This window comes from Nesoenas mayeri (genome assembly GCF_963082525.1).
Source record: "Nesoenas mayeri genome assembly, chromosome: 1".
NCBI classification, from domain to species: Eukaryota; Metazoa; Chordata; class Aves; order Columbiformes; family Columbidae; genus Nesoenas; species Nesoenas mayeri.
Genome location: NC_137541.1, coordinates 118,722,986 through 118,749,841, shown reverse-complemented (window position 1 = coordinate 118,749,841; position 26,856 = coordinate 118,722,986). Strand labels below are relative to the sequence as shown.

At 45.4% G+C, this 26,856-nt stretch overlaps 1 protein-coding gene across 1 annotated transcript in view; it reads left to right on the top strand.

The window, feature by feature from the left end:
* The window catches only part of PDE9A (phosphodiesterase 9A), a gene marked incomplete at both ends in the record, with an annotated part of 49,111 nt that overhangs the window by 6,031 nt on the left and 16,224 nt on the right, over positions 1–26,856 (top strand). The window contains 6 exons of the mRNA XM_080350194.1: positions 7,389–7,459; positions 9,284–9,361; positions 10,299–10,342; positions 17,692–17,746; positions 18,581–18,651; positions 23,311–23,395. Of these exons, the coding sequence (XP_080206320.1) occupies positions 7,389–7,459; positions 9,284–9,361; positions 10,299–10,342; positions 17,692–17,746; positions 18,581–18,651; positions 23,311–23,395 (404 nt within the window). The remainder of the gene's footprint in view (positions 1–7,388; positions 7,460–9,283; positions 9,362–10,298; positions 10,343–17,691; positions 17,747–18,580; positions 18,652–23,310; positions 23,396–26,856) is intronic.

The following is a 26,856-nucleotide window of genomic DNA, read 5'->3' as shown; positions in this document are numbered from 1 at the left end:
GGCCTTTCATTTGCCTCCCACCATACCTGTTTTTCTTTACTGCGTTAACTAACGTCACTCTTCTGACAGTCCTATTAATATACTATCAACTGTGTTGTAATGTCAAACATTAATTTTGTGAGTAGTTTTGAAAGAAGCAGCCTGGCTTCACTCACATGTGGTGAGGACATTTAGTGCTAAAGCATCCTTATTATCTCATTTATGAAACATTTTAAGCTTAACGCATTAATGTGCTACAGGGCTAATTGTACTTAGCACCACACTAGCAGCAACTGTGTGCCGTTTCTGTTTTAAGTAAGTAAAGCCAGGGCATAGACATTTCTGTTATTTGTCAAAAGCTGAAACACTTTTATGTGTGTTGCAGAAAATAAGAAACTTTTAGCTCAGCCTCTCAGAAGCAGCCGTGTTGGTTCCTGATTAAATTCTGCCATTAATCACCAACACTGAAAGACCAAATAGTAGCAATATGTCCCTTAGTGTAGTCAGGAGGTTGCACAAGGCTCTCTTCAATGTAACCTGGCTTCCCCTACAAGCCCCAGTGACTTTAAAAAGCAATGAGATCCTTCTTTGCTCATAGTGACCGAGCCAACCCCTGTCATGCTGTCCCTCTCAATGGACATCCAAGGTTGCCCCGAGGGTCACACGTATCAGTGTACCATAGACAGTTTCTCTTTTCTGAAAAGAGAAAAAAAATCTCTTTTCCTATAGCGCTCTGTTCAGGGATGTTTTAAGGATGGGAATTGCAACTTACCATATTGCTGCGTGCCTCAGGATCCTGATATATCAGCTCTGGTTGCTCCTGTGTCTCATTTTAAGGTAAAGTATATAATTAGGAAGTTAACAGGATTTACCCCACTTAACCGTTAACCATAGCCACCTAAAAGTTAGTGATGACTGCTCCAAGCTAGTCATACAGGCTCCCCCGTATTTGCTGGGGAGGCGGATGGTATCTCCAGAGGATGATTCATCCCATGTTAAACTGTGTTTTGGAGACATGTGGGCTGATTTGCCCTTTGGAAGTTGTCCTCTTTCTCTGCTGGCAAGAGAGAGAGTCTAGCAGAGCAACATCCATGAGATGCCAAACCTGTAGATGGCTAAAGTTACATCAGACAAATTCCACCCGTAGATTTCACTTAAGTGTCGTGTTGACATGAACGTTGCCAAGCCGCATCACTGCCCGAAGGTGCGTGTGAATCAGCAGGGCTGTGGAGCTCCGGCTGGTGGAAGTAAAACCTCTACCACGCTCCTCACCCTCTGACAGGAACGGCATTTGAAGATCTCGGAGGTGCTTCCATTTTTGCTCAGACTCTCAGCTGAGGGCTCTCATGTTTTCTTCCCCACACAAGCACACACACACTTATTTTCTGTTCTTCTCTTAGAGGACCTCCTACTGCATCAAACAGATGGCATATTATTTTTAATACTGCCTAACATTTGAAGCTCAGATAAACTGAGTGGTTTTCCAAATATCGACTGTTAATTAGTGCAAGAAATGAAAAACAGACAGGTAGTTTGGATATAGTTGAGCTCACGCTATGCTTGTGTCTGAATTCAAAGAACAAGAAACCTGGAAGATGTTTAGATATGGGACTTCAGGTAAAGCTTCTGTTGGATATTGGAAACTATGACTATGATGTGTAATTTATTGCTATTTTTTGAAGAAGACCTATTTGCTTACATGTTTAGACATATGAATTCTTTTCAGTGATTTCTACAGAGTCGTATCTAAAAGTTCTGGATCCTGTTTACTTTGGATATGGATAACAAAGACCACTGGAGGGACAGGGGAAATCACAATGAAAAATTTCACATCAGCCTTCTGCCTTAGCAATTCAGAAATGCTCTGTAAAAGCTGCTGTTACAGAAGCAGCAACATTTTTCACCATCCATGCAAGATACATAACTGAGTTTTACCAGACTGTTTTCTAACACACCCTCTTCTGATCTCATTAGCGAATGATTATCATTTTAGGTTGTTTCAACTTGACACTTTCAGCCCTGACTCCAAACATTGCTCACTGACCTGAATGAGAAACATCACCACATGCTAAAAATCTGGAACACAGCAGGTTGAGCTGAGCAAAAGGAAGTAGGACTGGAAACTAAGGGTACACTGGCTTTGAAAATATTTCTGCATTATTTATTTAGGAATTTTAGTAGGGGAAGAAAAAAAAAACAAAAGAGACAATTCAAATTCTTGGAAGAAAACCCAATTACCAACAGCAGATCAGAACAGGATAACATTTGGGACAGGGTTTGCAGTTTACAGAGAGGATTAGCTGTTCTGAGGATGAAATATAGAACAGAAATTGGATTTGTAAACTGTGTTTTTACCCATCCTATCTGAAAGCAAAATATAATGTGATTAGTTGTAAATAGGTAGGTTACAGAGTATATGCACAATGGACCCCTAGTAATATCTCCATCACAGTCCTTAATATTGAACTGCTCCTCTGAGTAGGAGAGCCAGTCAGAGTGACAGGGCTCTCAATCTCTGCTCTTTCTGAGAGGTGTTTTTAAATCCTTGTCCTCAACCAGAGGTGGATACTATGGATTAAGAGACAATGGCCCCTTATTTCAGAGGAAGATGTTTCAAAAAATGCAGAACTGTATCCAGGAAAGAAACTAGTCCCACAGAAATGAGCTCTGGAATCGGGAACCAGGCATTCCCACAGAGTCTCACTGTCCTACTTTGCACTCACTGTATGCTACATCAAAATTTAGTTTCCATTTGAAGAAGCCTCGGTTATAACTCATTCTGCATTTCCCATCTTTGCTTCTTGTTACTTTTCAAGGCAGACGGACACCATTCCTCACTTAAACCAAATGGTTGCTTCTTGGTCTTGATGGAGACCCACCGAAACAATCAAACTGAGTGTTCAGAGAAGATTAGTTTTCCTGTCACTTTTTCTACACATGGTAGAAGTTTTACTAACAGTAACAAGGACAGTTCTATGAAATAATGTTAACACTCTAATAGGGGAAAGGAATTGTTCACAGATCAGTTTTGAGGAATACATTCTTCTCCTCCTGGCACAAATCCAAGGGAAATGTAATTAACAGGGTTTATATGTAGCTGATTTTCTTCATGGCGTTTAGTCACCAATCTGCAGGCTGAGGGAGAGGCCTCTGTTTCCCTTTCTCATGCAGTGTTATCACTACTTCGACTCTGCTTACACATGATTTTGGCTCTGCCTTTGCTTTCAGAAATGACACTGGTAGGCTGTAGAAACTGTGGTCTCCTCTCCTTGGCCTCTGTTAGGCTCCATAGCTTGGTCACAGTCCTGTCTTAAGCAGTGATTCTCCCAGCACCAGGCGTTAATGCAGGGAGTAAGGTGCTGTGAGACACACCGTAGCAGTGGCTGGCCACCCAGGTGTAGAAAGAGAGACGTAAGCAAGAGGACGACTGTGGGTCAGAGACAGATGAGACAGGTCTGAAGGGAGGTGAAGTCCCTCCGTGCTGACTGTGAGTCTGGATCAGTTCCACAAGCATTGCCAGAAAAGTATCATCATGGAGACCCAGGCTAAACAGCAATGCTTTCAGGCCATCTGTCCAAGCAAGGACATATTCACAGAACTGGGTAAGATGCTCACTTCTGCAGCTGGTGTCAACAGGGCTACCTGTCAACAAAGCTGCAGGTCAAAGGTCTTCCTGGTCATGGGAGAAACCCTGTGTCCCCAGTGGCTGAAGTGTAGCTGCAAGACCAGCGTCACTATATTTGCCCTCATGTTGCTAATGTCCCTGCAGTGATAGTGGACTTCAGGCAAATAGGTTTCCTATACTGTGCTGGACCCATCAATAGTACACAGTACTGTTCTCCCATCTCTACAAAATACATTCCAATCGTATTCCATCAGTACAGCTGACATCAACCTAATCGGGAACATAAACCTGAAGGCAGTAACAGGAACAATTGCATATTGTTGGGAAATGTCTGAGGCTGCCTGCTTTGTTCTAGAACAGAAAGAATTTGGTCAGAAAAGCTCAGTAGGCTGCAATAGAAGAAAGCTTTAGTAGCATACGCTCTTTGATTTAAAAGAAAAAAAATGCAAACAGCTGAGGACAACCATCCTGAGATGAGTAGCAAAGTGCGGTGGGTGATTCACAAATCCACTTTTAGCAAACTTAAGTAAAAATGCCAAGTATGGAAAGCTAAAATCACGCATGGAGACAGCTCATGATCTAGTATCTACAGTCTTTGTTTTGCTTCCCACACTTCCACTATTACGTGGAGTAAAAGGAAGCATTAACATTTATCCTCAGTGCATTGAAAGCTTCTGCTGCTTTCTATGAGTCAGGACAACTTTCTTACCTTTTATGTTTTTAAATTTATTTATTTATTTATTTTTCCATCTTTTCCTCTCTTATCTGTCCTAGTCAATAAAAATTTATTTCCAGAATAAGAAACCTGAATACCTGGAATAGCACTCCTGCCATATCACAAGCCTTTACTGTCTGTTCAGCTGCAATTACCATGAGCTGCTCATTTACTGCACGTACTGGTTGCTGTACCCTCGAATACTCTATCAGCCCATTTTCACAGCAATCGCACCACTAGGACACTGTGTTTTTGCTAGTAGCAGGGTTTCAGTCCTATCTGAACTTGACTGGTTATGTTTGATTGCTTTGATTGCTGCTGTATTTTAATAAACAAGGGTCAATCACTGGGCAAAATAGGTCTTTAAAACACAGACAGGCATTAATCCCACCCACTTGCCTGGCAGGCAATTACTAACTACTTCAGCAATTAAGTGCTTTGATGTTCTATAAATAAAAATATTGCCTAATATAATCTCGTCTGGGTTAGCAAACAGGGAAGGCAGGTGTGCGTGCACGTATCAGTCACAGTCACCTCTTTGAGGTGACCAATATCGTTCTCTACCACAAAATCCCTGATACTCCACTCAAGAGTAAGAAGAGTCACCATCACCACTGAAAACTGACGTCTGATGCCTTAGAATCATAGAATCACAGAACGTCTTGAGTTGGAAGGGACCCACAAGAATCATCGAGTACAACTCCTGTCCCTGCACAGGACAACCCCACAGTTCACACCGTGTGTCTGAGGGTGTTGTCCAGTCTCTTCTTGAACACTGTCAGGCTTGGGGCCGTGACACCTCCCTGGGGAGCCTGTTCCAGTGCTCCACCACCCTCTGGGGGAAGAACCTTTTCCTCATGTCCAACCTGAACCTCCCCTGGCACATCTTCCTGACATTCCCTCGGGTTCTGTCACTGGTCACCAGAGAGAAGAGATCAGTGCCTGCCGCTCCTCCTCCCCTTGTGAGGAAGCTGTAGACCTCCCCATGAGGTCTCCCCTCAGTCTCCTCTTCTCCAGGCTGAACAAACCCAGTGACTTTAGCCGCTCCTCATAGAGCTTCCCCTCCAAAGCCTTCACCTTCCTTCAGTATCAGCTTGAGTGTTAGTGCATTGCATCCCAGGCACAAGAGGACTTAACCAGGCTGGCCAGATCTTGCAGCATTGCCCTGACTCTCCCAATACACCAGGCTGGTGATGTCCCAAGCTGTCAGCAGGCATCAGCAGCTCCTTGCTGGCAGAGCATCCTGCAGGCCCTCCCACAGCCTTGCCATTGCTAGCAGCAGAGATTTGGGTCGACAGCACCGACATCTCCAGGTGAGGGATTTCCCTTGGTGTCTGAAAGGCACCTTAGAAAAGGCACATGGGAACCATGTTACTGCAACACTATTACGATTTAGGAATTAAAGCACTCAGAGGCCAAGACTGTTGGAGTGAGGCTGCAGGCTTAATTAACTCCTGGCACCTACGCCTTTCAGAAAAGTTTAATTAGATGATGACATGCTATTTTTCCATTGTGGTCCTCACCTTGCAGGACATATGGGACCTATCCGACTGATCAGACCCAGGGAGGGTGGTAGCGGCCCCTATTGCCCTCAGCCTCTGCCTCCTCCCGGCAGCATGAGGCAAGGCAGCAAAAACAAACCATTGAAAAGCCATCCCAGGTGACATGTTCCTCATTTTCTGGGTCACCAGCCTCCAAGATAATCTGTGAGCATGCACATCCCCTGTGGTGGATGGCAATGGGAACTGCGCCTGAGAATATGAGATGTTACGGGTGGCCACGGGGGTCGGAAAATAACGTTTCTGGTGAGGCACCTGCAAGGAGAGGAGACTTTTGACCTTGATCTCCCTGTGCCTCAGACCTCATCTGAAAAGGATCACTTTCTCACTCCTCCTGAGTTTTGCCATTAGGTCTTCACAAGTTCCTCTGAGCTGCTGCATCCCAAGCCCAGTTGCTGCTACTTCTTCAGGGGTGTGAGAGAGCTGATTTCCAGCCCTGGCCAGGGAAGCTGCCCCACTCCACACCACCACTGGCCCCCACAGCCTGCAACCATGCAGTTAACACCTGCAACCATGCAGTTAACACCTGCAACCCAGGACAAATCAGCCCTGCCATTCGCTGTTGTGCATGTTTGAGAAGACAAGCCAAACTTGATTGCAATGAAGCATTTTATTTCCACAGCAGATTCAAAGCCTCCACTGCAGTCAATCAAAGGCACAAAGAGAGGCTTTCTACCCCCACTACCCCAGCTGCAGAAGAGCTTCTCAACCAGGGAGCACCATTGCCCATGTGTCCTGATGGATGCAGGAGTCTTGGGGAAAATTGTGGCATGGGATCATGTTATCAAAGGCTGTATCACAAGGGGATCAAGGGGATGCTGTGTTCCCAGACCCACTGCTCCAATAGTCTTCTGCACACAGGGTCTGCCTGGTGTGTATGGAAGGGCAAGGCGATGAAGAGGTGTTTGGGGGTGTGGGAAGGTAACAGTGGCAAATCTTGTAATTGAAGGTCCAAGCTCTGACCTAACAGCAGGAATGATAGAGCCTGATAGTTGTCAGGAAATTTGGCACAACCTAATAGTTGTCAGGAAATTTGGCACAACCTGTGGGGGGAAAAAACATTCTCTTCTGTTGAAAGCTGCCTTAAGCTGGTGTAGTCCAAAATGCAGTGCCCTTTTATACCATCCAAGGGCTTCTGCAAATCTGGAATGTTTTCTTCCTAATTCTGGGCTCTTACACTGTTAATTTTGCAGTTGTCATCATGCTGCAGCAATACTACATTATGAGATACCTTTTGCTCTTGGTTCACATACATTATTGCTCTACTTCTGAACAGCGCAACCAGGTCTTCAGGGCTTGCTTACTTTATCAAAAAAAGCACAGGTATTAAATAGGAATAGAGAAATATTCCAGCTCACAAGTCAAATCAGATAATTGAAGTGGCAGGATGAGCCTTAAAATCAGCCCAGTTCTCACCTGAATAGCGTTCATATCTCACTGCGAACTAATTGTTCTTTCTCTTTTTTGTTTTCTGCTTTTTTTTTTTCCCTGATGACGTTCAATTTGGAAGGTGATCTTCAGTAAATATTGCAACTCCAAAGATATCATGGACCTCTTCTGCATTGCAACAGGGTTACCAAGGTAAGTTTCTCTTTTCATTCATGACATTCTGTTCACTTTCATTCCTCTGCTTCTGGGGACAACTTAAAGACAGGTCTCAAGTGATTCCTTTATATGTCATTCAGGCTTCTCTCTTGTTCCAGTCTACTGGAAGAAGAAATTGGAGCAATCCAGAGAGCACCATCTGGAAAAGTGGATAAAGCTCTTACAGGCATTGAGCCACTTCAGTGCCGGCTGTGCCTGAGGAACAGAGTGGAATAGAGTAGAATGGAAGAGATATAGTCTAAAAATATAACTAAGTGTAGAAGCCCAGCCCTGAGTGAACACAGGTTGTGTGCACCTACCAGTTGTACCTCAGCACTACATTTTGCCCATACAGACTGAAATGTAACCATATGTTTAGAACCTGATTTTTAGGAAAAAAAACGGGAACAATGAATCATTGCCACTAGGTGATAAACTTTCTGTTTACATACAGTACAACTTAATCCTGTGTATGGGATGGTCAAACATAAAGTACTCCAGCAGAACCATTTCATAGAACACAAATATCCCCAAATCCATTGCCCAGGCCAAGTGTTTCCTAATTTATGTCATCCTGCAAAGTCCAGTCATCCCTCCTGCTGTAATTGCTTGTTGTGTTTGTTTCTCTTACCTTCAACCCAGAGAGCAGCGTCCAACTTAAATCTCTGTGTTGAGAGAGATCCAGGATCAGGTTTATGTGTATGCTGGGGTGGGAGAGGCTGGTACATGGTGGATGGTGGCTTGATGTAGCACCCAGATGCTTCTGTACCACCTCCCCAGAGCAGTGGTGCGGGTGCAGGGGGGAAGCCCCTTAGTCACATCTAGAAGGGGACATCTGCCATCTGCATAGGGACCTTGAGCAGTGCAGGCCAGATGCACAGCAGAGTGCAATAAGCCATAGTCCTTACCTTTGTACATACAGGTTTACAATACAGGAAAAGCACAGAAATAAAACCCAAGCCAATCGTTCAATTATGGGTCATTGCTTGACTCCAGCTCCGGGGGCTGAAAAATAAAATTATCTGTATTGACTCAGAATTTGTATGAACTGCTGGACAGAATTAATGATGTTTACTGTTTATCCTGGCTATTTCCTCCCATTTGTCATTAGAGAGGTTTATAACTCTCATTTGCCCGTGATATCAAATACTTCCACTCCATCACCCGGAAACTTCGTTTAGCAGTTTTAGTCATTCATGAACAGAGTGTTCACTGCATATTTGTCATTTCATTTTCAACAGAAGACTTTTAAAGAATGTTGATTTCAACCACTTTCATTTCTGGCTCCTGAAGCCATAGTAAACCTCCAAGGCTTACATCTGAGTCTATGAGATCACACCTAGCACAATATTCTAAATAAAGGTCCCATATTCAGCAAGATATTTGTTTTGTTTTCGTTTTGCTAAAAGAGTAACTAGACAATTCCAAGACATTCAGAGCACCGGTAGTCATTTGTATAGTGTGAGTCAATACATAGCCAAGTCAATGTTTCACAAAACATAGCTTTTTAATAGAAACTATTAGTTGATGACTCATCAGAATACATGAGTTAGCAGTGAGAAAAATCTGCTCTGAGATAAGGATGATCACACTCAACATTCTTCTGGAAACTGGTCTGGTAATTGATATGAGTGAAACATCAAGACTATCCCCATCCTGTGCTTTTACCCTTTCTGAACCAAGGTAGAGCGGGTCCAAGACAGTGCCAGGCCAGGCCAGGCGCACTGCAGGAGAGAAGTTGCCTATGCACCATATGCAGCAGCAAAGGATTTCAGCCAGCATTTCTAGGTCTAATAAACCTCTTTCAAACATGCTTTTCAGGAACACAACAATCTCGCTTTTGACGGCAGACAATTGCATGGTATCCATTGATCCAACCATGCCTGCAAACTCAGAGAGGTAAGCCTTGCTGCAACTGGCTCTTCAAAAATGGGATCAAGCCCAAGGGAAGTGAGGGTGGTTGCCTGCAGATGCCTTTTGTGTGTAGTGGGGACTGAGCAGCTCCCTGGAAGGAGATGACAGTAAGAATTGCATGCTGGCTTATAACTCTAATGCCTGCTGGTTTTGAAGCTTTTTAGTTGTCATTAAAGTAGGAGTAATTGTCCAAGGAAAAAATACCATTTTAAAGTATTTCATGTAGAACATCTGTTCCCATTCCATCCTGTTTGCTGTCAAGTCTCCCAGATCCTTTGTTCCCCCACTCCTTTATTGCTTTGTTAGGACACAATCATGACATTACTTGCAAAGCAAAGTCAAAGTCTTTGATGAGGTTAGGCCTCTTCCATGCTGGCTTTGGCCCTTCCCACCTCCAAGTCCCTTTCTCTTCTTCTTCTTGGCTTCTTGTTGCTTGTTCAGCCTGGCACTTCTAGTTTCACCCTGGCTGCTCGCAGTTACTCCTTCCGCTATTGTGTATTTCATCATTACTTATCACTGGCATTACTCTCACTGACACTTTGTCTCACAGCCCCAACAGCTGGGAGAGTTCTACTGCACAGGACAGTGAATGAACACAGAGCAAAAAGATGTTCCCCACCACAGGATCTCCCTTCTGACGTACAAAATTTCCTCACCATCTCAGTCCACAGGCTATCAAGGCTTACCAAAGAGGAGGGATTTTTACCATGTTCATTGTGTGACTGTACAATACAAGAAGGACCTTTGTATTCAGTTCAGTAGTAAATTGAAGGGTCATGCCCATTGCATATGCAAACAGACAGGTTTTAAGAGAGCTCAAAATACATGCAGGTGCTTCCTTCCTACTTCTCAGGGAGTATGGATGTGAAGTACAACCTGCTTTCTGAGTCTTGCTAACATCAACCCTCCCTGACTCTTCCAGGTCTCCATACAAAGTGATACCTGTTGCCACGGGGCAGCTCTCAGGTAAAATGACCCTTTTCAACTGAATTTACTAACACTGAATTTGCAAACATTTGTGCATGGAAATTACATGGCTATGATGCAGGAAAGAAATATGACAGTGTCATGGTTGTAGCTATGGCAGAATAAGAAGTGTTTGATCACAGTGTTCTGGAGGAAAGTTAAAAAAACCTCTTCAGATTTCAAAGTATTTGAGAGTGGGGTGGAATGGCTGGGGTTTAGGGGGCTTCACAGTGCTTACCTCTGGTCCGACTCAGCACCACTGGTGTCCTGGGGAAAGTGTCACATGGAGCAGTGGGTTATTTTCAGGCAATGCAGATGATGTTTGAAAGCCCGTCCTGCAGTGTTTTGTTAAACTTGTTCACTGCTCAGCAAAGCTCTGGTGGAAAGCTGAGCACAACATGTGAATCCCATGTTATTTCCAAACGGCTGAAGAACGAGCCTAATTTCTGTTGTGGGCATGGTAGCTCCAAGCATAATAAATACATAAATACACCTGACAAGATTAAAGAAGGCCTGGATGAAATAACACATCTGGAACACATTCCCCAGCTCACCACACTGTTGTACTCCACAGGCAGGACTGAAGTGGCACTTCTACCATTTCTCTTTGCCTACCAGTGTCATGCTCAGGCCAAAAGCTTTCAGGCACTGGAGCGGAGCACTTGTTTGAGGCAATTCCTGTAGAGCATCTGGCTCACGGTCTCTCTCTTCCGTGCAACTGCTGTATCTCCTGCCTCTCACTCCAAGGTAGCTTGAGCAAGAGCCCTGTACATCATGGAAGTGCAGGGAGAGGCTGCTGCCAAGACAGGGGCTGCGGAATGATGGGAGGTGTCAGCTGGGGACACATTTTGAAGCAGTAAAATGAGAAGATAGGACAGAAAAGGGCCAAAACATTAACATTATCTTGGAAACATAGAGTGCGCAGACAGGAGGGAGCCAGGAAGTCTGGGGCTGAAAAAAAGTAGTTTGCAGGAATGGGTGAGGCTCTTGGGACAAGGGCAAGGCAGTTTTGCTGGTTCCACCTCATCTTTTTGCTAATGCTAATTGCAGGTCCCACCTCTTGTTCTTACTTAGTCTCCTGTGTTACACAAGAAAACATAGTGTCTCACAGCGCTGTCTTTTATTAGATAGGGAGGTGCAGGGAACCAAAGCCATTGTTTGAGGTAGCCATGTCCACTGCAGCAAAAACATCTGTAGGAGAAGGGCACAACAAGGCAGCATAGGAGGATGTTGGGGTGGACCAAGAAGCAACAGCGGGGAGCTTCTGCATGCAGAGAACAAAGGCAAAGAGAGAGCAAAAAGAACAAAGAAGCAAGGAAACAAGGAAGAACTTTATCACAGTAAGATTAGTTATAAGCCATAAACAGGTCTCATGTCAGTGATTGCCATTGTTGCCAGAAGGCGGTAGTCAAAGCTGAGGGATGTGACTGCTAAGGGAAGCAGTCTCCTAAACTATTTCCTTATTGTAACAAACTCTGCTGGAACGGCACCACTCTTCTGATCCAGGAGCAGACTATTTGCATTATCAGATCAGAAAAAGTGGGGTCTTAACAGGAGCATGTGTCTCAATGTACCAGCTGGCATGGGTAACCAGCAGCCATGTGCCCCAAGTCGGAGAAAGACCTGCGAACGGGGCCAGTAGGGCTCTGCCGGGGAATGCCACTGTGCTATACCAGCTGGAAAGCTGGTCGAAGGACTTTCTAGAAAATCTACCTTTTTTTTTTCCCCCTAACATGAAACTAACTGTATATTTTTATAAGACCATGTATGACTTTTTGCTCTCTCCCAGGGCCCTCATTTTTCAGCCCAGCTGACAGCATATGGCTCTATTTTGTGCAGAACACAGCCCACTGTGTCAGCAAGGTCTCTCTTCCCTCCCTGCACTTTATAAAACAAGGATTTCCAAAAATCTAAGCTGAAAAGGGCAAGAAAAATTCTAGCCGTAGGTTGCCAAAGCATAAGTCTGCTATGGAAAGAGGAGGAAAGTTGAACTGAGTGTGATGGAACTAATGTTCCTTGGTATCTGTTTCTCTTTTACATGGGTTGTCATTAATCTTAAGCATTCCTGACATTTTGCTGAGAGTAGGAAGAATAAACAGAGTGGGAAGTTGTTCCTCTTCATTAAAAGAAAAAAAAACAGCTCTGTTCTAGTCTTCACTTCTTAAACAACTCTGCCTGTGTGATTCTGCTTCCTGAAGCAATTCGTACAGACGTATGCCAAAAAAGGGGTCACCCTGATTTTCACAGCAGTGGGAGGTAACACACCTCTTTTCAGCAGTGTCCCAGGCATCTGGAAAAGACTAATGCTTGCCTCAGTGGAGCAAAGTCTGTAAAAGGTGGAACTGGAAAATACGATCCTTTGGGAGGAAAATACAAGCTGTGGCTTTTGTCCAGCAGAGGAGATATCCACCGGAGTCCTGCTAAGAAACCGTTCTTAATTTCCTGGCCATAGTCCTGGGACAGGGTTGGAATTAAAAAAAAATATTATTCCACTGAGCGTCCATTGGATGCAGCAACGATTGCCGTATCACAGCAGGGTCAGCTGGCTGCAAGGCAAAGGGGGGCCCAGCTGGTCGGCTCTGAGCCTGTGGGGCCACTGCATCACGTGCCGTCCACCATCCCATGGCCCCGGACCAGAAGGCATGTGGCTGTCCCAGAAGACCATCAAATCCCCGGTCCAAAACCCTTCCTTCTCTCCAGGAGGTTTAAACTCCCAAGCCTATAGAATGGGCATCTTTCTCTCTTCTGACAGCAGAAAGGCTCTGGTCTGCGTCCTCATGGTGAAACAGGCTCAAAACTCACAAACCAATAGCTTTGTTGCAGCTGTAATTAGTAGTGTTCAGGCAGTCTGTGATATTGCTGGAAATACCAATTAAATGAACAAATCCTACTGGCAGCACACTTTCAAGAAATAAAATTGAAGTCTGTCACGTTTCTGATAGTGCACAAAAGCTATCGTGGAGCTCAAGTTAGCCTGACCCACCACGGTCCTAAATGGGGGGAAACACACACAGGGCTTCTCCTACCTCTCCAAAGTTAGGGCAGCGAAGCCCAAAGAATGACCCTTTCGAGATCACACCAGGGATGTGATCTGAGAGAGCATGAGATGTGCCAATTTTAGCCCCAGCTCTCTCTCAAGTCACCTCATACTTGCAAGGAGGAAAACACACGGTCTCTCCCCAGGGATATTGGCTTGCAGAAGGAGAGGTAGCTCCACCAAACCTGTGTAGCTGCCTGCTAGGAAGCCCACATTTGGATTGGTGCTAGCCCTGCCTTGCCCACCACTGAGCCCGCTGACGGTGTGTACAGCTGAACCAGAGGTCTCCGGGGACTGCTTTTTTCCCCTGAATGATTAAATACACAAAATCTTGTGCAGATTGCTATTGTTAAAGCGACAGAAGCTTGTCACTGAGCCTAAATCTTCTTATTGTGGCATTTCTTTGCCTTTTGGAGGCATATTCACTCTTGCAGCTCAGGCAAGAAGGAAAAGGCAGAGAGTGTGAGAGAAAAAAACCCTCCTGCCTGCTGCTCCCTACACACATCCCACATGAATGCGTGCAGCAGGGTGAGGGCAACAGCTCAGCTGCTTCAGGATTACTCACACAAGCAGGGACTTACATGCAGCAGCCTGGGCTGCTGGGCTGGGCTGTCAAGTGAATTCGGTGCTCAGTATGATGTGATTCACGGTCGTGGACTTGGGCTTTAAGCACACCCCTTTCCGAGACTTTCGTCCACCTGGCTGTTTGTTTTTTTCTAAATTCCTCTGACTGCACAGATCCAAACAAACTGCAGAAAGGGAAATACAGACAGGAACCCGAGCCAGAGGCACAGGCACACATGAGAAAAGAGACCGTGTGGCAGGAATTCACTAGCCTGATGCTGGCAGGGAAAGGCAGACTCCCACGTCCTCCCCGCCTCGCTTGGCTACAGCAGAAAAGATGAGGGAAACCACTGCCACGACCCTCTGCCCTCCCCATTCACACCCCGGTGAGGCTGGCAGGGTGGTGACAGGAGCTGGGGAGGATGGGAGGATGGAGGTGGCTCCCCAGACATGATCCTGGTGGGTAAGATGGGAGAGGAGGAGTTGATGCCCAGCAAGGGTGGTGTGAAGCAGAGGGTGCATGTGAGGTGGTTATAAACCATCTGTGTCAGTGGGTACATAACCTGAGCTGCCCTAGCGTGTCTCTGTCTGGCAGGGAAGGTGTGTGCTTGCTGCCAGCCCTCCGATCCAGCCACTGCGAGGGCTGCAGGAAAAAGTGCTCCTGCCACATTCCCCCTTGCCTGCTTTCCATGCAGACCTGCTGGAGACAGGGCTGCTGAGAGAGAGGGAGGGAGGGCAAAATGGTTCCTTGCTCTGCGATGCCCCAGCCAAGCTCCCTGCTGAGCTTCGGCCAGGAGCCAAAGTCCCTGTGCCAGCAGCAGGGGCAGGAATGAGCCATGGGAAGCCCGGGAAGGCCTGGGCTGGCCTGTCCCCTGCCTGGCATTACGCTGTTGCAGCACCTTCTGGAGGGTTGTTGTTATTTTTGGTTTTTTCTACTTTTCATTTGTCAGCTCTAAAATACCCTGTGTATTGTGCAAAAATCTGACTTGCTGAACATCCACACTTGCACACATTGCACATTCACGGTGCTGGCTGGAGGTGAGCTGAGAAGAGGGTTGCTGTTGGCTTTTGGGTTACTGCAGATGGGAGCTGGCCACCCTCAGCAAGGTGCACAGACTGCAGCTATGCGTGGTAGGATTTCCTTTTCCCTGAGGTAATTGCAGCAGAACAAAAGAAGCAACTGAGGGAAAAGGTAGCTGCGTGCACCTTGGGTATGTGCCCTGCCCAAAGGTATAAAAAAAGAAGACAGAGGGTAATGAAGGCAGTAAAAGGACACCTAGCCTTCCTGTTTCACAAAGGAGTGGACAAGCAAGACTAAATGACATTGGCACAATGTCTCATTTTCTTCAGAAGCAGAAGTTAGCAAAGGTCTTCCCCTTGGAAAGCAACAGGGCAAAGAAATGGATCTTTGTCTCTTTAAGATGAGATGAACTGCCACTCTTAGTCATATATCTTTACTGCACCCTAGGGTTATAAAAACATACATCTTCATTTTGAAAGTCTTTTATTACATCCATAAACATCAGATTGCAACTGACTGTTCCCTGGATGAGAATGTCCTAGTACTCCGAGTGAGTTTTGACAAGGGGAGGGAGTGAAAGTAAGATTGTGGGGCTTTTTTTACCGGAACCGTGTTTATAGGGAACTTGTCAGTCTCTGGCATGCTACAGCCACTGTCAGAGAGCTGAGCGGCACTGAAGTGAGAGGACACGGGTTTCTCTGCTTTTTCTCACTGTTGGATTTGGGTACCATCCCAGGTGCTGCAGACGGTAAGCTTTCCTCCTGTCTTAAATAGGATGCAGCGTTTGCTTTGTTTCAGCGCTTGGGTTTTGTGAGAAAACTGAAAAATGGGTCTCTGTGAAAAGAATTAATCTGTTCATTTTCTCTGCTAGCCACTCCACTGGGAGTCGGGTCGCTGGGAAAAAAAAAAAAAAAGAGGGAATTAGATCTGAGATTTGCAGCGCTCAGAGTGCTTGCTCCAGTTTAGAGACATGGGGGTAACAGCCAGATTGTTTTGGCCAGAAAAGTGAATGCTCTTGACAAGTATTTTTGATATCTCTTATGCCTGAGCAATTGCAAATCCTTTCAACAGATATAAGAACTATTATTTAGAAATAAATTATAAAAGCCGGGTTGTACTTTTGTCTGGTTTGTTTTGCCTGGGTGATTCCACTCGTGAGGTATCGTGCTCCCTCAGGCAAGTGCAAGAAGCAGCTTCAGAAATACCATTGGGGTATTTCTACGTATAGATGGGTGTTCTGTAATCTGCAGCAGGTATGTGAGAGCATGCAATATTTCTGCTCCTTGACCATGAGAAACCAAGAGAACCTCCACATTGCAGGCACAAGAACGACTGCAGCAGAGTGCAGTTTAAATTGGCTGGTGGGGGGAAGTGGGAGCAGCCTAGAAACAGCAGCTCACAGCTCAGCAAAGTGATTTATGCTTCCCCTGCTTGTGTGAATACAGTGTGGGCAGACTGAAAGATGAGAAAACACTGGTATCGTACTTCTTCCCTCCTAAAGCGCACTTTCCCTCGAAATCTAGGGTCTTATTTTAAGGACTCTCTTGCTTTTCCTGTGCTACTGATTGCAATCTTCTGATATTCTCGGGAAGGGGCTGGGGCTTCCCCAAGCTGATTTTCCCGAGCAGGCTGAAGTGCCCAAGCACTGGAGGTGGCAGTGGGAGGTGGGGAGCTGCTGGCACGAGCGCTCCCAGCACAGCTGCTGCAGCTCTGTCTGAATTGTGCTCTCAAGGGAAAAGGGGTTGGGAAACTTGTGCACCGCTGCATCCACACCATGCACGGGGGAGGGCAGACCTCATCTAGCAAGGATAATCACTTTGACGTCTCACATTTCCTGAAGTTTATGCGTGGCAGTAGGATTCTTATGAAATTGCACCAAAAAATCGGTCTCCAGGATAATGTTCTGGTGTAAATCTGAAAGGCAAACTGGGTTTACTTGTGTTCATAAGCACTGCTGTGTTGTTTGTGGGTGTTCGGGCATGGGAAAGGAGACTCCACAACCCCCCTGGGCAGCCTGTTCCAGTGCTCTGTCACCCTTACTGAGAAGAAGTTTTTTCTCAAATTTAAGTGGAACCTCTTGTGTTCCAGCTTGATCCCATTACCCCTTGTCCTATCATTGTTTGCCAACGAGAAGAGCCTGGCTCCATCCTCATGGCACTCACCGTTTATATATTTATAAACATTAATAAGGTCACCCCTCAGTCTCCTCTTCTCCAAACTAAAGAGACTCAGCTCCAAGACCCACCTGGACATGTTCCTGTGCGACCTCACCTAGGCGTTCCTGCTCCAGCAGGGGGATTGGACTAGATGATCTTTTGAGGTCCCTTCCAATCCCAAACATACTGTGATATTGTGATACTGTGCTGATGATGTAGGGGCAGTCCTTGTGAGCCAGACCTTTCAAAAGCAGACAGCAATTCTGCGTGTCCCACTCACGAAATGCAAAACGGGTCTCCTGCTTCTCAGAGACCCAGCACCCCCAAAAAACCTTCTGAGAAACTTTGACCATAATCTGCAGGCAGAGGATAACAGGTGAGATGAGGATTCATTCACAAACACTGCCACTGTTCAAAGGATCAGAATGACTTTTTGGCTAAACGCCTCATCGTCAGAGCTGGAAGTCTGGGGACATCACTTTGCATATGGGTTGAGGGTGTCTTCTTTCCTCTGTCATTGTATGTTATGTATTCCTCTTGGGTTTTGTTTTTTGTTTATTTTTTTTTTCAGAGAAAGAAGAATTGTTCCAAAATTTATTGGGACAGATTGCTGAGCAGTTCTCCAGGTAAGAAGCTGAACATCATTATTAATTTAAAATGCTATTTCTTGTATCAGCCTGAAGTGAAATTTTCACAAGAAGCAGAGGAACTTTTAAGATCTCTTTCAAATCCCACTCTTCCTGCCAAATTTAGGCTTGGTACACATGTTATTTCCTGCTGACAACAATACAGTAGTTTAAACCAAAAGCAATTTTGGCAATTATTTTTGATCTAAAAATGAGATCAACTAGTAAATACAAATATTCTTGTTGTACTCTTGCCCTCTTAGGAAGTAAAAGAAATGCTTCTTCATCGAACAATCAAATCAACTGATTTGTATCACTTTTCCCTTTATCACCAAACATGTCTATCCACCGAGAGGATTTCTGAACATCTGCACAGCTGCTTATTTTATTCCAGCTGTTTTCAATAAGACAAGTCAATCCCACCACAACTCAGCAAATCGCCAGAGTAACTCAAAAGGAGGAGGGCTTCAGAGTGTGCAGACACCAAGGTGCTGCTGTTAGGCGAAGCGTTATCAATTTAACTTTGCTTCCCTGGGGGGTAAAATAACAAGTCACTGCTGAGAGGCTGGGTAATGAAGTGTTGCAGAGCCACAGCACATACTCAGGGCCATAACAAAATCATTTGTTGTTAATTTTTCTGAAAATTAAACCTGGGTGTATTTTCATCCCAAATTTTAGCATTTCCATGGAATATTTTATTTTTCCTTATGGCAACTGCAGTTGGACTGATCAGCCCTCTGAAAAGTGTAGACATTTCTAGCAAATGGTCCTTTGTACCTTGGGTAGATATGGCACTAAATGTATAGCATTAATACATGAGGGTTTTCTTTGCAGGGTTTTTAAAATCAATGAGCTGAAAACCGAAGTAGCTAATCACTTGGCAATGCTGGAGAAAAAGGTTGAATGTGAGTGTCCCTTTCGTCATATCGCGGTGGGAACTGGTGCCTCAGAACCCCTTCACCTCAATGCCCCATTGTACTGCCCTCTGTCCTGCTCCTCACAGCCCCTTCGCTTTCTCCACTGGCTCATAATTTGGTCGGCATTGAGCCTCAAGGCCACAGATCAGCCTGGGGTGAGGCAAGGGGAAGGTGGGAGTGGGTGGTGGCATTGACTAGTAGGACGAGGCTGGGGAGGGCCCCCTTTGAGGGGCCATCCAGCCCCCCACCAAGCTTTGGGCCTGGGGTCACGTCCTCCTGCTACCATGTCCCTGTAGCAGAGGGTTTCCACTGCCCACCTCCGCGTTCCCCACCTCTAGGCCCCCCACCTGCCCTCCTGCACCCCTCCATACCCCAGTCCCCCATCACCTCCCCTGCACCCAGCAGTGACACCCCATGCACAGGCACTCCCTGCAAAACACCGCCTTCTCAACACACCTGGGCCCCAGCGCTTGCTGCTGCATTTTGTAATTAATTAAAGGAGGGAAACGCAGCTGCCTTCCTTCTACTTTAAGTCGGATATTTGCACAGGTCAAATGTGTTGTCTTGGAGAGAGACTTTCTCCTTTCAGAAATGCATTTACTGTGTGTTAAATGGTCGGGTCAGTCCTCACTGCTGACTGAAGCCCAGCGCCAGCACTGAGACCTGACTATATTTCTGTCAAGTATCATGTCAAACTCCTCCCTCTGCTGGGAAAGGACCCGAAAAGGGGTGAGGTCTGTCCCCACAGCACACGTGTGTGCTACACATGCAGCACAAACACAGTACAAATGCCGAAGCATCCATGAATGGGCAATATAGCACGTGCTGCAATACAGCCAGAGGGGACATCTCATCATCTCGTGAGGCAGTGATTTCTGGACTGAAAACATGGAGGTTCACCCTTCACTGGCCATATTGCCTGGCAGACTACTAGGCAGCATCGATTTCCTTGCTTGTTCAGTGTGTTAGCAGTAACACAACAATATTCAGTTACTGTGCAACAATCGAGTTAAGTTCATCAGGTCAAAGAGCTCCTTTTCTGTTGTGGCTTGTTGTTTTTCAGTATATTATGCAGAACACAGGTCCTAGAAAGGCAGGGAAGGGATATGAATAAGGCCATGTTGCCCAGCACTGTCTTGACATCAAAGACCGGATCCTCGCTGATATGCAGCATCTACTCTAGATGTACCTGCTTTAGCAGGTGGGTTGGACTAGATGATCTCCAGAGGTCCCTTGAACCCCAGCCAGTCTGTGATTCCGTGAGCTAAGTCAGGATCCCGCAGAGTCTTGCCTGACACTCCAGCTGCAGAAAGCACTTTCTCACTGGAGCTGGATGGGAAAAAAAAAGTTTCTGGGTCATGGAAGAAGCTGTTTTCTTGAGATTTCCCCTAACCAGAAGCTACCTTGACCCTGCAGCTGCTCAGTGAGAATGTTGCCTTTGTCAGCAGAGAGAGGGAAAAATGTCCGTACTCAAAGAGCAGCTGCAGGGGAACCTCGCTCAGGGGCCACCCCAGCCGCAGGCTTCCAGTGCAGTGGGAGCCCTCTGGCAATGTCCCCAGAGGGGACACTCCACGACGTGCCTATACCCCTCGCATAGACCTCTGCATCAAGCCCAGGTAGCAATTCTTCCCTGTCTGCTTGGCTGCTGTTTACCCGAGGCTCCACTAATTTATTCTTTGGTCCAAAAGAAAAAGAAGAAAGAAAAATAATTAGCTCAGTCACTCTGCATTTTCTGTGAAACTTCTGACCAACTCCAGGCCTCGGGGATATGTGCCACGGACTAGAGCAAATGAGGCAAGCATTCCTGTGGGTCTTCTTATCCCATTGGCAGCCCTGGCAAACAACTCTCCTAGCCAGCAAGGGGCTGCTTTTGGCCACTAGCTCTCCCTGTAGACGACCTAGGATCCCTGGCTGCACCTTGTGCACTCGCTGCCTTTCAGCATTGACAGCCCTTGGCAGTGGAGGGAGATAACGAGGATTTTCATGCTGCTGCCAGCGGGGTAGAAATGTGCATTGGCACTATTCAGCACTCTGCTGCTGGCTTAGGGAAGGCAGCATACCCAGAGCTGCTGTGCCGTGCAGGTGAACTGAACTCACCGGTCCCCAGAGGAGGCTTATTTCCATAAGTGGGTCTCGCCGCTGATGGAAATAGCAGCAGATGTAGCAAATCTGCTGCCATTCTGCCTGAGCGCTCGCGATCCTGTCTCCGGCAGCCTCAGCCTGTGGGAAGGAGCTCCCTGGGTTGCCTGTCTACAAGTGCACCCATCTGCTTGAAATTGGACTTCCAGAATTGGCGACGGAGCCAAATCTGAAACATTTTGAAATAATCTCGGGCTTTCATCTTTGAAAAGCAGAACTGTGAGAGAAGGGGAGTGTCCAGCCTCCATACTCAAGCTGGGCTCCCAGGGGTTGCTTTAAGAGCTGGATTCAGCCCAAGGATTTCTTTAGACAGCACAGGGTCTTTTCAGAAAGTATTTCTTGCTGCAGAATAATATAATGGGCCCTTAATCAGTGCACATGAAAAGGCCATTTATCATTTGCGAGCCAAATGTGAAAAGAATTGTGGTTTTGTTTTGCCTTTTCTCCTACCTCCTTTGGAGATCCATTTTCCACCACTTCCACATGTGATCTCTGGGATTTCTTCCCCAGGGGGGACATGTGTGTGGGCATAAGTGCTCATGACAGCGCTACATCTGCACCTCACATAAAATGTTCTCAGATTCATTCCCGTTACTGCCTAGAGACCGCATCACAGAGATGTGTTTTCAAGCAGCCAAATCTTTTAACTGATTTTTAAATCCCACTTAAAGCTTGTGACTTCCCATTGGAAAATGTGTCCATGCAGGGCAAGCACTGGCAATGTCCCACAGCTTGACTCATTCTGCTCCAGTGTTTGCACAGCAGCCTACATATGAATAAAGAAGCTGGCAAAAACTATTTACGATTTGTAAGCACCTCACATCTACCTTAAGAAAATAATTATGTAAATTCTCTCCTCCCTGGAGAGGTTTTGGAAGAAAAATAAAAAGACGCAATAAGAAAAAATGCTCAGGGCTGCCATTTTGCACCATAACTCCTCTCTGCAGTTGCCTGCCCAGCTACCCTGCTGCTCTGATAACTCTGCTTTGCTCCTACTGCTTCAGATAGGCACCAGCTAGTATTTAGACAGCTTGGAAAATGGGCTGTTCCATGAACTTCTCCTAGATTAATGCTCCAGGGTGGTACATAGCAGCACAGGACCTGCAGGTCCACTGCAGCTTGTCATCAGCAGTTGAACCAAGTACCCAAAAAGCACAGCCACATACTCAGAATGAAAACATTGAATAAGCAGGACAGCACATTGCCTGTATCATCACATTGTGATCACTCAGAGAAATTGCTTGCAGTAATGCTAGACAAAAAAAAGTTCACTTGGAAATGGGATTTTTCAGTGGAGGGTGTCCTTGTTATCAAACATAAAACAAAACCCTTTCCCTCTCCTAAAATGTGGTGGTTTTGACTTGGTTAATACACCTCTCTGTCTTTCCAAGTTTCAACAGCATTCTTTGTTGTTACCAGCATAAAGAAAACAAAACTGGGGTCTCTGGTTATCTACAGAGTTGTGCCCTTCCAAGGCAGTTTTTTGTCACTTACGTGCTACACTCCAGATAAGTGTGATTTTGACCATTATAATTCTAAGAAAGTGACCAAATACTGATTGTTCGATTGCACATACCCTTGACTTCCCTGAACCACAGGTTGTCCATGCAAACAATGAGTTCAGTAAATAAATGAGCTGTGAAATGATTGCATGCGAATGACATGTACTTAATAAACGGTGCTGTACAGTGTCCTTGAGCGCACCAATAGTTCAACGAGAGGGAAAGAAAAGGGAGAATATTCTCATACTTGCAGTGTGTTAGGTTCTCACGGCTACGTGGAATGAAGTGTACTGCTGCATAAACAGGCAATCAAACTTTTTGCCTTGTGGCTCTCATAGTTACATACAGAAGGGGAATATAGGATTTTTTGTGCTGCATGCAGAAATAACCCTTGATTACAAATTGAGTGGCAAAAAGAAGTGGCAGATCATCAATACCTGAAAAAAAAAAACTAGATAAATCATTAGAGGAAAACTTTTCGCTATTTCTCTCTCCTGCAATCTCACTTTAGTTTCTCTGTATCTAGCAATGCCTCTCGGAGCTCTTTAATGCTCTGCATGAACTTTCAAATTAAAATCTTTTATCTTAATGGGAATTCTAATCCTACCGGGACGTGTTTGCCTAGCTGCGCTTATCATCCCATCACGGGAGGGTTTTTTCATTTGCTCAGGATTTCCTTTCATTCGTGTTCCACAGCAAAGGAGTGAAGGCACTAGAAGAGCGGACTGCTGCTAACAGCCGTGGAAAAGCTGAGAGGTTATAGCCATTCTGTGAATTAAAATACTGTAGCTATTACCTAAAATCGGCAGCGGAGAAGTCCTATGGGTTTTCAAAATATATCACTTTGGCAGCAACTGCCTGTGTGAGAACCGGGGCAGACTGTAAGAGCTTGCTGGCTCACTGGATAACCCCACTGTTCAAGCCCTTTGAAATTTTGCACAATTGTGAAACGAGATCCCTTGACTTTCGCCATGGTAACACCCATGTTGTTTTCCTTTGTTGACAGTGGAAGGCCTGAAAGTAGTGGAGATTGAGAAATGCAAGAGCGACATTAAAAAGATGAGGGAGGAAATGGCAGCAAGAAGCAGCAGGTAAGTTCTACTTTGGACCTAAGCAAAGAAATAAGCATCTGGTTTCAAACCCTAATGCAATGTTTCTGCAGAATTATGTTACCTTCTTGGCTTAGAAGTAAAGGAGCAAGGAAACCAGTAACAATTAAGGACACGGGCTTTAATTTAATGTTTGAAGATCTGTAGCCATTCATCAGTTAAAATAGCTTGGGCCACAGAAAGAGAAAAAGGTCTTGTAACAGAGAGTAATTTTTCAGCATAAAGAAAGGGAATTCTTCATCCAGATTTACTCGGAAAAAGGGAATGGGAAAAGAACTTGTGCAAAGTGCGATGCTTGGTTGGGAACCGGCTAACACTCGAATCAGCTCCAATATATTCTGGGAAAATAACAAATAAATATGTAGCAGCTCTTCTAATTATGATCTCATGCTATTATAAAATATCCATTTCAAACTCAACAAGAAATTGGGAATTTACTTTCTGATTCAAGGGCTTGCTGTGATTGTGAAGCTTGGTTTCACTGTAATTAAAACAACAGCAGAAAAAAAATGCATTTTGTACGGTATGCAGTCTCAGCTGGAAAGTCTGCCCCCTGTGTCACTGAAACACCCCATTAGGACAAACAAATCATCACTGCAAGATTATGAATACTTCTGGGAAGGTTGCTGAAGAGGGATGTAGTGTGTTGCTCAAAGTGTGGATGAAGGGGAATTTTCTCAGCAAATGTAACTATGTTATCTTGACAGCCTCTCTCTTTTTCTTCATTTGGGGTCAAATTCTCTGACCTTTAATCAAAGCTATTTCCTATTGAGGGCAATGAGAGATTTGCTCAAAGAATTAGGCTTTACAATGACTCACTTTTTTAAATCTTGCTATGCAGATATGTCAGGAAGCATGGTGTTAATATATTCCTATTAAGTCTAAGGCCAAATTCAGCTGTCATACTAGCATAAATGCAGAGTAACATTATTAACCTCAGATCTGCTCCAGATTTATACCAGTAGGATGGACTGCAGTTTGCCCTGTGACTGCAGCATTTCTTGTTCAGGTGTGTGAGGAAATTTCATTAGAAAACTCAGAGCTCAGGTCGGCAGCAAATGCAAAAACATGTACTTTGATTCATGCTGGGTGTGATGTGAATAATGTGTGTTACCAAGTGCAGGTCTTTACTTTTCTTCAACTGTTGTAGGGAGCTGGGAGAGCTGCATTTATGAGCATAGTGACGCACAAGCAAACAGGGAATTAAAACAAAAAAAGAAGTTGTGGCAACTGGACGTTCACCCAGTTGCCACCACACACACTTCAGGAAGTACAAGACTGTCCCAACAGCAGCAATGACTCATTCCCATCCCAGATCTTGTCACCATACAATCTATATTTTGTAGTATAAACAGCAACCTGTTAGCAAGAAAATCAGGAATGGGGAGTGCTATGTCTGCCTGGTGCAACCAGCTCCAGCTGAGGTGTAGCCTTCACCATGGGCTTGTAGTGAGGTATGACAGCCACCAAAAGCCAGAGACCAGCACGGAGCATGATGTTGGAAAGCTGTGGTAAAAACCAGTGCAGTGCCCAGCAGCAGGCAGGGCTGGGCACACCTGCCCAAGCCAGCCTGCTCCAACCTCACACTCTGTAGCTGCTTTCAATGAAGCAGGAACTTAACTTACTCTACTTACTCTGCTTTGTGCCGTATCAATGTGACAGCTACCTGTCACAGCTCTTCTGGGTTGCCTTGAGCTGAGTCTTCCTCCTCCCAGCTGCACAAAAGCTCCTCCACCTTGCACAAAACTCTGCCTGTGATCAGCTGTTACCCTAAGGGCTCAGATCTCAGAGAAGCAGCTGCATGTGGCTTGGTTCCCTGTATAACCAGGAGTGGCTACAAGTCGCTTTTTTTTTGCTATAGGAGTTGGGAGAGGATGCTCCTTGGTGGCTGGCCATTAAAAGGGATGAGCTGCGGTTCCCTGTTCCCAGGCAACCACAGCTCCACAGAAGCCATGCTCCCAGCCTGGGGGTGCTTCACCCCAAAGTGGCTGAGCAAGCTCTCTTCCATTGGCGTGAGATATATGCATGCTATGGGGGGAACAGAGGCATCCCAGTGGAAATGGTTTTGCCCCTATTTAGACTTGTCATCCCTTCTGCAACTTCCTTTGCTAGATAATGCATTACAATTGCAATTAGGGCTCACATCTAAATTTAATTAATGTACATAAGTACGTGAGAGTGCATATATTCCTTCAATAACACCACAGAGCACACAGTTGTATTCTTGTACAGAGAGAGATTTATAAAAGTCATCACTCATGGTGAATTCTGCATCTGTCCTCTTTAGAAGAGCAAAGCAGCCCCGCTTGCATCCCTTCAAACTGCCTTTTTTGTTGGTCTGCTTTTTGTGCTCACCACTGGCAGATGCTAATAACATTATAGTGTCATTTAAAATCACGATCATTTGCAGATACTGTTTTACATTTATAAAGGTCTGACGCATCCTGGCTCTGGTGTGTTCCCCAGCATGGCAAGATGAAGGCTTTGATATCTTACTGCAGCTGGAAATTAGATAGTTGGCTGACCCTCAGCTGACCCTGACAGCCAGCTCCAATTAGGGCAAGGAATGCCCAAATCTCACTATTTTAATCCTACTAATACTCTTCACAGTGGAGTTTTGAGGAAACAGCTTTAGAAACAATTAAGGCAGCTTTTCACCAACTGAGGATCTCCTTAAATAGGACAGAAAAAGGTCACTGGTTGAAGGCAGCTGACCACCATGAATTGTAAGATGATGTAACTTTTGCAGTAATCAGACAACACCATCAGAAATGACAGCAGACATCAGGAGAAAATAAAAGAGACTCAGACCAGTTCCCAACAGACAAGCACTAAAACCAGATGCAATGCAGAATATGTAAAATAATTTTAAAAGGGATAAATAAAGTTAATGGAATACTTTAATCGTCTTCTTTTGAGGAGTTTCTTTTAGCTTCATTTGACAGGAGGCTTGAAAAATGAGAAAGGATAATCCAAATGTTAGGACAACAGGGATAAATACAAAATGCAAGTGGATCAACCTCACATGACAGTTATTAAATCCATGCGATCAGCTACCTGGGAAACACATGTTGAATTGAAGTACCATGATTGCCATGGGTGACACCACAGAGCTCTTTGTTTTATTGTGCCCCCCATGGCTGTAAGGCAAGAAACTGGTCTCACAGTGCAGTGCAGTGCAGTGCAACAACCTCAATGTTCTGCAGAGGCTGCAAGGCTGGTGTGCACGTCCCATCATCATGGTCCTCTGATCAGGTGAGACAGTAGAGCTCTTCCCTAAGCAGAGGAAGGAAAAGTAGATAACTGGCAGTAGGTGCTGGTGTTAATAACCAGACAAGTGTTAATTACCTGTAATTGCTGGCAGTGGCTCACTTCCTCCAGGACCAGGGATTGAAGCAGACTGTGTCTGTTGAGCCTGTGCCCCACTGCTTTTTTTCTTGCTT